This window comes from Mytilus galloprovincialis, chromosome 4 (genome assembly GCF_965363235.1).
Source record: "Mytilus galloprovincialis chromosome 4, xbMytGall1.hap1.1, whole genome shotgun sequence".
NCBI lineage: Eukaryota > Metazoa > Mollusca > Bivalvia > Mytilida > Mytilidae > Mytilus > Mytilus galloprovincialis.
The window spans coordinates 65,733,028-65,743,876 of NC_134841.1; the positions used below are offsets into that span (position 1 = coordinate 65,733,028).

Sequence of the window (10,849 nt, forward strand, 5' to 3'; positions counted from 1 at the left end):
TTGTCTCATTGGCAATCATACCACATCTTCTTTTTTTATATAATCACAAAGATATACCTAATAAAGGTTTAACTCCCCCACCCCTTCCACCCTTTTCATTGTATTTCGATCGATCAGTCGTGTAACACAAGATACACTAACGAAAAGAAGATAAATGTACATCATTAATCTTGAGAAAAAAAACACAGTTCGATAAAAAAATAATCGAACTATAGAGGAGAAGACATGATCAGACCATAACCACTATTGACCTCTAGATTAAAAATCAAAAAGTGTCTTCTAATTTGATGATTAAATTTTATAAATCGATTAAGAGGTAAAATACAATAACTAAGTGAATCGCATGAAATCTAAAAAGAAGGAGTGAGACCGTGTGTACAGAAAGGGTTAATAATGTAAATAGGCTAGTGGCTGTCTTAAATCTTAAATGAGGTGAGAGTTATTTTGCTCTCTGTTGAAGGCCTTTTTGTAAATAGGCTAGTGGCTGTCTTAAATCTGCAGTGAGGTGAGAGTTATTTTGCTCTCTGTTGAAGGCCTTTTTGTAACTTTGAGGTAAAGAACAGCAATACAAGCACTGGTTCCCAATTTTTTTTAGTGTGCTTTCCTATGCATGTACTGATTTCTATCATATAAAGATAATGCCATTGGTAATAGGTATAATATCTATATTTGCGCCATTAGTGAACCTCTAATAGATATAGGAAGATGTGGTGTGAGTGCCAATGAGACAACTCTCTATCCAAATAATAAATTTATAAAAGTAAACCATTATAGGTCAATGTACGGCCTTCAAGACGGAGCCTTGGCTCACACCGAACAAAAAGCTATAAAGGGCCCCAAAATTACTAGTGTAAAACCATTCAAACGGGAAAACTAACGGTCTAATCTATATAAAAAACGAGAAACGAGAAACACGTATAAATTACATAAACAAACGACAACAACTGTACATCAGATTCCTGACTTCGGACAGGTGCAAACATTTGCAGCGGGATTAAACGTTTTAATGGTACCAAATCTTCTCCCTTTTTCTGAAACAATAGAATAACATCAAAACATAGAAAACCACACGATAAAATATCAATTGGAAGGCTTAACTCAATCAAAAAACGTAAATTAACACACTATGGACGAATAAGTTTGATCTGCGATACCTGCAAGCAAATGCACAGTTAATAAAATATTAGGGACAAACATACAAGGCCAAAAAGCAAACAAAAAAGTCCAAACAAAGCCATGGCAAAACACCACTGCGAAATATTTAACCCTTCGAAAATAATCACTTTTGAAAAAACGGTTTTATAATATCTACAGGTAAATGAAAGATAACTGTCGTTTTAGGTATACTACTTATGTGTATAAAATTCTCTAAACATATTTTGCTATATGCTGTTTTATTCAAAGATGTTCAATGCGTAAACTGTTTGTTTGGGATAGGCTGTAATTCATATTTGTTTTTGTCAGAAAATATGAGTAAAACGCCCTGGAAATATGTTAATTTCAACATTGGTTTTGACGTAATAAGGGTAATATATATTATCGACACTTCTGCACTGAATGGTCCATATACATGTAATATCACCCTCAATTCATTTATCAATATAATGAAATAAAATTTGAAAGATTGAACTGTTTTAAAAAAATTTGTTTTGCAACTTCAGGGAACGAACAATTTTGTCCAAACAATGTAATGTTGTTATATTCGTGCTTTTAAGCTTTTAAATTATGTAAAAAAAAAAGAAAATTTAATATATTGCAGAGAGCCACGTCATCATGGTCCTAAAAGATATGTTGCTGTTATTATCTCTCTTGGTTTCATTTCAATCTACGATCAGGGCGGAAACCAAAATTAGACAAATTGCAACATATCAAGCCGAATTGTATCCTGAATACTGTAACCCATTTGACGGTTTCGGTACTGTGTGTTCGCCTTATGAATTTAGAGCGAGTTACGTTGCTGATGCAGTAAAGTCAAGTTTAGTTGATACTGATGTAGTATGTTTACAAGGCGTATACTACGACGTAGATCTCGACACAATTGTACAAGGTACTGAGAAATTATTCCCGTACTCCTTTAGCTTCAACCACGATGCAATGACAGGAAGCTATGAGAAATCTACGCATGCGCCATGTTCAGATGACGACAGGGAAGGGGTAGAACAGGTTGCGGCGTGTGAAGATCACGAATGTCATTCTGAAACCGAGCGAGATGAATATATAGGTTGTATGGAAGACAGTTGTAAAGTCAATGGAACAAAGTCTATCAGTGATGTTTTTCTTGAACTATCAGATACCTGCGTTGCATGCATTTTTCTAGGTACGAAAAGAAATGCCATGGATTGTCTTAAGCAACAATATGCCGTTAATCCAACCGGTCTGGTTGTACTGAGTAAACACAACATAACTGACTTTGAAACAGGGGAATACCCACATAAACACGAACTTGTAAGACACGGATTTCTTCGGGTTAAGGTAAGCAACAGTATTTTGTCATTTACCGAAATTTGGTTTTGGTTTCAATTTCCATAGCAGTAATATCTATATGTTTTTGTGTGAAAATAGACAAATAAGATGTGGCATGATCACCAACTATCCATCAATGTTCAAATGAATTGGATGTAAGCAACCGTACGGCCTTCAAACTGAAGAAAAACCCATATCGTATAGTTGACTATAAAAGTTCCCGGCATTTGACAAATTCCGTATTTTTAAGTATTGTTGTATGTGGCTTTAGCCTTTTCCCCCGTTCAACGCGTTATGGGGAAATAAACATATCAGCCGTCCACCAGTACCTCCGTCCGATCTCGTTAGTGCTCTGCAACAATAATTCGTGCTTGGTTTTCACAAAATTAATGTCAAAGGTTCATATCAGCAATTTCTCGGACACATTAGAAAATCAGTTCCAAGTAACTTTTTTTAAAGGAGTTATGTCCATTTGAAATATAAATCGTTTTATTAAATACACGGGCAATTGCATTGTAAACGCTCACAAGCCTAGTACATTTTTTTAGGATTGTTATGAAATCTATAAGGACTAGAATGACTACATCAATCGGCGCTGATCGCTTATTTTACAGAAGTTATTTCCCTCAAAAATATATTCTAGAAAATTACATTGTAAGCGATCTGAAGTGTACAATTTTGAATTTTATCAGATATATATATATCATTAACATCGCAAACGAGTTATAAACAACAGCAATTATTGAGACGTAATCAAATGTAAATTATATATAACTTTACATTTAATTTGCTCGTTTGTGTAATATTTTTGCACTATAGACACACTAACACCTACATTTTGTTTATCAACACAACAGTACACACGTACACAGTAATAAATCTGATACAAATAACATCTCTTATAAGATATTCAAAGTATAAAATAAAAATTGTTTGGGTTATTGCCCCTTGGCAAATCAAATGTGAGTAACGCGGTGAACATTGGAACTTTTTTATATAACTTTTCACGTTATGTGTTGCAGATTAAATATATTGGAAACGTAGTATGTACTGTAATGCAGTCAAATCTTGGAGAGAAGTATATTGACAGTAAGTGTATTTAAGATTTGAAGTTTACAAACAAAACAAACAAACAAACCATAGGCGGATCCAGGGGGGGGGGCCTGGGGGGCCCGGGCCCCCTTTCGTGGGAAAAATTTGGTTGATTATATAGGGAATCATTGAAGCATGACTGGAGCGGGCCCCCCTTAAGTCAGTCAGCCCCCCTCCCCCCTTTTAGGAAAAGTTCTGGATCCGCCACTGCTGAAACAAACATTTTTTTTAATTGCCAATCATGGCGCCCAAAATGAGCAGAATAATTACAACATTATTTTCAAACATAATGTATTGAAGTAAATTGAAAATAGGTTAAACAAAGTACATAATATGATTGATTTTAATTTAATTGATTATTATAAAATATCAAAAGTAAATGAAGTAAAATTGTAATAATAAAAATATATAATATGACCCATTGTCTGTTACTCTGGTCCCTTTATTGGACATGTTTATAATACATGTGTATTATTCTATTTTCGGAGCAACATTGTGATACTCACCCATTTTACTGTTGAAGGCTGTTTTATAAAAAAATATACAATTTTAGTTTCATGGTTTTGTACAAATTTACCAAAATACATGTGTGCTAAAGACTATATACAGCTTTTCTCCCCATATTATTTAGATTTAGTTACTAAAGTTTATCATCCTTATAAACATTCTGAATATTAAAATGAGTTGTCAAAATCAGTGAATATTGTTGTTTAAGTCATATAGCTCTTGTAAACGCTCACATTTCACATTATCATACATCATTTCAACTGTTTCGCTTTTCATACATCCCTGGCTTTAAAAAAAACATGTATTCAGCTGTTCCTAATTACGGGTAAATTCAGAAAATGCTTCAGACGCATGCCATTTTTAAAGTGTTGTTTTATTTTTTATTCATTATAAGCTGTTTAGAAATAGACATTACTAGTATTTATATTGCAAAACCTGAAAGCAAACACATGGAAATGTGATGCTATAAATTAAAATGAAGATAGCAAGACAATTTATTTTAAATGGATCTGGCGTGTTATAAGTTCAGGTGTAATTTGCCTTAAATCTTTTGTGTTTATGTCTAAGGACTTTTTTAAGTTACAGAAACAACACATTCGTATGCAGAAAAGAACTTAGAAGAAGCTAAATTTCTCGTACAGAAGACTAATGGACCCGAAAATGTCATTATTGCTGGCTGTTTAAATACAAGTCCGCTATTGACTAAGGGAACAGTTGCACCCCAGTTTCCGTATTCAATGGATGAATTCAAGTCGGCTGGATTCCGTGACCCAATCAGCGAATCTTATTCCGGAGAATATGCCAGCTGTACATACTGTTTCTCTGATGACTATGCAAAGGAAAAATTCGATTTACAAGGTTACGATGGATATATTTTTGACCATGTATTAGTCAGAGGGTATCATGTTATAAGCGAAAAGACTTTTCATTCGGCAGGGTCAAGTAAAATTGTAAGTATAGTTTGTTAGATTACCTAAAAGTAGTGGTAGACAATCTGAAACTGTTAAGTGAAGTTAAAATTCCGCTGAATAATTATATAAAAATTACCAATTTGGTCATATAACTCTTAACGTTCCAGTGTGTTTACACATCCCCGACTTTAATAGATTTAGGTTTGAGCTTTCTTGATAATTGAAGATACATACAAAAAACGCTTCAAACGCACAAACTTTATAAAGCGTAATTTTCATTTATCGAAGGGAGTTATTACTGTCCAAAAGAAACCAAGTAATAATGATTTTTGTAATAAAAAACCCTATTCAAACCTCTTTTGTAGAACCTGAGAGTCATTATGCACGAACCAGCACAAGGAGATGACTTTAGAGCGATATCTGCACATTTTTGCGTCAGGGTCTACATTGAGGTAGCTGATGAAGATTGGTTACCAAACGTTTAAATGTAAAATTTGTCTTCAAATAAACAGTCTTTCATATATTTTTCTTTACCATCCCGCTCTTTCTCATATTGCACCTACCGCCACCGGTATAGGAAATGATAACAAAATAAAATTATACTGTACAAAAACAATACACAAATCAAAGTAGATAAATAAAAGAAAGTACATTTATATTGCATGGAAGGCATACAACTATCAATTCGAATAAAAGGCATCTTGCACGAGGTCATGTTCTCTGAATTTTAATGACGTGTTTACACTAAATCCATTGGATGTTCTCATGTTGTCTCATTGGCAGTCATACCACATTTTCTAATTTTTATATTTAACTTCTTCAGGAGATTATTCTTGATTTACAAATTGGTTGAATCGATTACTAGATAATGGCACAGACCTGTATATAAGCGTTATACTAGTATATACGATCAATTTGAATTCATTCATGACTTTACTTAGCAAATATTTTCATGTCTGTTGATGTAAAAAAAAATCAACAACGGCAAAAAGAGAAAAAAAGAAAGAAAATCAAAAAATAATTACACAATTTCCGAGTAATAAATGTAATTATCGCTAATTTGCGAAATGTTCGTTTGACCTTACTGACTGATGATTTCTTTTCTCAGCGCAGTAGAGTGAAGTGAAAAATTATCGCTAGAAACTAAGGTAGCATGTGTCCGTTGTCAATGAAATTAACAACGTCGTCATATGTAAAATAGCGATAAACTGATTATCATTGGTCATCTTAACTCGATTGCCTTTCTCACTTTTGCCGATCTGGCTCAAGCGAGAAAATCGATCTCGTTGAGATGATCAACGATAATCTATAATTATTGAATGGTACTTAATTTGTGTTCTGATGAAAAATAAAGCGAGCAACTCTAGTTTCAAAATGGGACTGTACTATAACATGTTTTGTGTATCATCAAACAGATGAAAGATATAGAGATGCTAAACCATTTTCTTTCTTCATTCATTCATTCCTTAGTGCTAACCAAGGCATTTGATAACTAAAGTTTTTCAAACGTGGAAGGTCAACTCTCTCAAAAATATGTGCCTAAAATATAACGGATATGCATTTTAAATTCTGATAACCATATCATACCCAATTTCAGTTAACTGTGGGTGGCGTTATTACTATTTTCACTTTTAAAGTGTCAAGAAGCAGATATCCAATTTCCTGTATATGTTTGAATATATTAGTTCAGAGGCAAAGTTCAGTGAAAGTGAACAAGCATCAATATTTCGATTTAACAACCTTATCAAGCAACAAGTTATCTGAAAAAAGTGTCTACACCCAATAATATAGATTTTCAAGAGAGAAGGTTTTAGTAATTCTGGTTTAACCATTTAATAATAAATATACAAAATTTACGCAGTTTAACCAATACTACTAGTTCGATTTTGACAAAACATATCATTAATAATACCTATAAATTGTGTCCTTCTTGTATAGATTTTGGAATACATGATAATTTTCAAACTACATTAATACAGAACGTATTTGATCGACTTCTGACAACAAAACTATAGAATTATGTGAGTGAAAATATCATAAAACGTCTATAATCAAAAATCATTATCGACAATTGCTTTTGAAAATTAAGATTTTTCGGTAATCTTGTATTCGACGTTTTGTTAGAATCTGAATGCTACATATTTTGAAAACGTTTTGCCCGCTTAATTTTACTTTTCTTTTCATAATTATCTGTCTCTGTCTCTGTCTCTGTCTCTGTCTCTGTCTCTCTCTCTCTCTCTCTCTCTCTCTCTCAAACAGGGATCTAAAGCTCATGATAACAAACATCCATAACCGTTACTGCTGATTGAAAATCGAGTTGTCCTTCTTTCATTACTGTAATTTTAAATTCAGAAATTATTGTGTACATATTTAAAAATAAATGGACAAACATGCGAGGTTAATAAAAAAATTTAAAAAAAACGGGAAAAAACATAATTACAATACTCTTTTGTCCCATTGTTTGATGATTTCAATTATCATGCTCTCATGCTCTCCTTTATACAGTCGTTCATATTTAATAATCCACAAATGTTGAAGGCGTTCAAGATGTTAAGTTGTTTGGGTTCCCGTTTTAGCCTGTTTATTGATGTGAATAAACTCATCATAGATACCAGGATTGAAATTTTATATTTACGCCAGACGCGCGTTTCGTCTACAAAAGACTCATCAGTGACGCTCGAATCAAAAAATGTTAAAAGGCCAAACAAACTACGAAGTTTGAGAGTATTGAGGACCAAAAGTTCCTAAAAGTTTTGCCACATACAGCTAAAGTAATCTATTCCTGAGGTAGAAAAGCCTTAGTCACTGCTTATAGTTTGCTTAAAACCAAATGTCAGGTCAGCACAAATCACACTTGTCTATCGTAGAAGACCGTCTCTTAACCTCTAGATGTGTTTCTTTGTGTTGATTATTTGCTGTTTCATAGTTTTTTAAATGTAATCGCTGTGTGATTTAATATAAATGTTGCATTCTTGTTACCTTTATGGATTAAAACAAATTGGTTGCATACACATTTATAACAAACTTGAAAAAAATCATTGTTGATATCAATACATTGCATTATGGATTTCTTATTGTGCCGTAGACGCATGAATTGTGACTACAATTTAAAATTCAGATTAATGTGTTCAACTTTACGTTTAAAATGGATGTACTGGAAGTTTTTAGACAAAATCATACTGACAACTATGTTCTGGCTACTAAGTAGATGGCACACGTTTTTCTTGTATAACTATGAACAAAGATTAAAACAGTCAATCAAACTAAATTTGTGAGAACCAAAACTCAAAAAAAGGACCAAAAAACAAAACCGCTCAACCCGTCTAAAGTCAACTTTATCTGAGAAATTCACATCCTGGTTTCTGTATATTTACGTAATGTTATAAATGTGAAATAAGCAGGCGAAATGTATCCTCCTCTATACCATTCAAACACTAAATCACCTAGCTACTAGGCAGCTGCAGATCGAACCATTTTTTGGTCCTTAATGCTCTTCATCTTCATTCTTTATGTTGCATTATTTATTGTTTGATTGATTTGAGAGTCACTCATGTGTCTTCGGTGGACGAAATGCACGTATGGGGTACAAAATTATAAACCTTCTATCTTTGTTGAATTATCATAAAAACTCATCAATAAAAAAGACCAAAAATAATACCAAGTTTAAGAGCATAAAGGGCATCACAATATGATTTCAAAGCCATACAATAGATAAACAAAAGCATCTATCCCATAATATTTTCTATGATAGATGTGGGGCATACAGTAATAAAACATAAACACAAAAAAACCAGCTGCAGAGTTACTCCTGGAAAACTCAACCGATTTTAATAAAAAAAAAATGGCTAGGCCTACAATTTTCCGACTTTAAACGGGGGAATTATTCTGATAAATATCATTTACTTGATATGGTGATGTTTCTAGGAAAGTTTTAAAAAATCATTAGAGATCTAGATCAAGAATCTGCACTGTAGTATGTGACAAAAATAAGTTTTAAGGTGAATGAAATAAGAGGTACAAAAGTACTTAATGTGAGTAGGATTCAGTGTCATAAAAATTCTGCCAGGAGCAGAGGGTAATGGAAGTAACGAGTGGACGAACGTTTAGCACATACTTACAACTTCTCGTCCAATCAAATTGCTTGAATTTGCTTTCTAATTTTCATAGTACATACTTTTTCCGTGTACTAAGTAACTACGCATGAATGACCACAAGGGTAAGATTTCATTGTATTGTAATCAAGATATTAGAACAAAAAATGCTACTGGCTATTTTGAAATAAATGATGTGTTCCAAATTTAACTAAATAGTTTGTAATTAGTTTTCAAACAGATTTTTAACATCCTACTAATCAATCTTTTGATCTTAATTTTGTTTTGACAATTAAAAAAGTTTCTTTCATTTAAATAAAGAGTAATAATAATGGTGCTTTATACCTTGATTAAAGTACAACTCAATCTAAAATTTGTAATCCTTTATCTTCCATGCAATTACTTTATACACAAAAAGAGTCAACCATGAATCTTTTGAAGGGAAATTATTAATAAAGCAATTTGTAACCCATTTGTTTGATGTGTTTGAGCTTTTGATTTTGCCATTTGCTTAGGGACTTTTTGTTTCGAATTTTTCTATGAGTTAAATGTGCTGAACTTTCTATCGGCTCAGCTTGAAGAAAGCTAAAAATTAGGATGATGATAATGTTTACATCTTTAATGAGGATATATAAATGACAACTCGTGTCTTTGTACTTTTGAGGCAAGTTACAGGAAGCAAGACATTATATTTAAACTTTATATATAAATATTAAGGATAGCATACGTCCAAAAATGTCAATATTTCTGTAGCAGCAAGATTGAATTTGTTAAACTAAAACTCTTAGAATAGAATGAAAACAAAATAAACTTGTTTAGTATTAATGCACATTTTAATTATAAATAAACAATAATTGCCGGACAGTTAACACAACTTCGGCATGCCTCCTATATAAAATGAAATATTGATGATGACGCGCACACACACACACACACACACACACACACACACTCTTTCAGTTATCAATTAAAAAACAATACAATTTTGCAGTTATACCAAAGCTTTCGTTCATTTCAACACTCTGCACTACTCTTTCCCACGTTCTATTGATCTACTGAATACATCTTCTAATATCACTGTGCTTCTTCTTACAAAAATGGAATCAAATGTACACTTTCCTTGTGAAATGTCATGAAAAACCTTGCTATTTGAAGGAGCACACTGATACCAACAACATATACAACCAAGATAAAATTATGAATATACAGGGCATTTAGTTCGACAACATATTTAAATTTGGTTAAAAAATATTTCTATTTTAGTGTTTATTCTAATTAGTAGTTAATGTGGTAACCTACCGGCCGACTTTTTTATAATTTATGAAGCAATGATTAAACAAAACCGTCTCAAGAACAAACAAAAAAAAAATCCTTGTCCAGTTCCTTAATTTCGCTTGTTCTGTCACTAAATTACCAACAGTTGAGATGGTGTTTGTATCTAATATATTCCTGTAAATTTAACATCAAGCGATTCTTCAGATTTTGTTTTCAACTGGATTCACATGTTTTACAAAGATTTAAAAGATATGAACATCGGTAAATTACTATTGCTCATAACTAGGAAATAAGTCATGGCATTTGGTCCAATTAATGACTTTTAATGTTCAATATTGGCGTTTTTCATCTATCACAATATATATTTACAAAATACTTTTCATATTCAACCATTTTTCTACGGTTTGCTAGCAAGAACCTTGAAAGTTCAATGAAGATAAATCACACTTTGAAGTTGTGCATTTGCTGTTATGGGATTGTTTGAGGATTGTTTTTCTATTTTTTTCAATT

The 10,849-nt window shown here is 32.4% G+C and overlaps 1 protein-coding gene across 1 annotated transcript; it reads left to right on the forward strand.

Moving 5' to 3' along the window:
- The first annotated feature begins 1,765 nt into the window (after positions 1 to 1,765).
- Positions 1,766 to 5,496, forward strand: LOC143070709 (uncharacterized). Its single transcript, XM_076244899.1, has 4 exons — positions 1,766 to 2,472; positions 3,486 to 3,552; positions 4,642 to 5,012; positions 5,339 to 5,496. The coding sequence occupies exons 1-4, from the start codon at positions 1,774 to 1,776 to the stop codon at positions 5,456 to 5,458; spliced, it is 1,257 nt and encodes a 418-aa protein (XP_076101014.1). The 5' UTR covers positions 1,766 to 1,773; the 3' UTR covers positions 5,459 to 5,496.
- The last annotated feature ends 5,353 nt before the right edge of the window (positions 5,497 to 10,849 follow it).

Bases quoted from the DNA above. Each gene is read 5' to 3' on its own strand.
- LOC143070709 (XM_076244899.1), top strand. From the start codon at position 1,774: ATGGTCCTAAAAGATATGTTGCTGTTATTATCTCTCTTGGTTTCATTT. The intron at 3,553-4,641 runs GTAAGTGTATTT...GACTTTTTTAAG, and splicing joins TGGAGAGAAGTATATTGACA to TTACAGAAACAACACATTCG. The intron at 5,013-5,338 runs GTAAGTATAGTT...CCTCTTTTGTAG, and splicing joins CGGCAGGGTCAAGTAAAATT to AACCTGAGAGTCATTATGCA.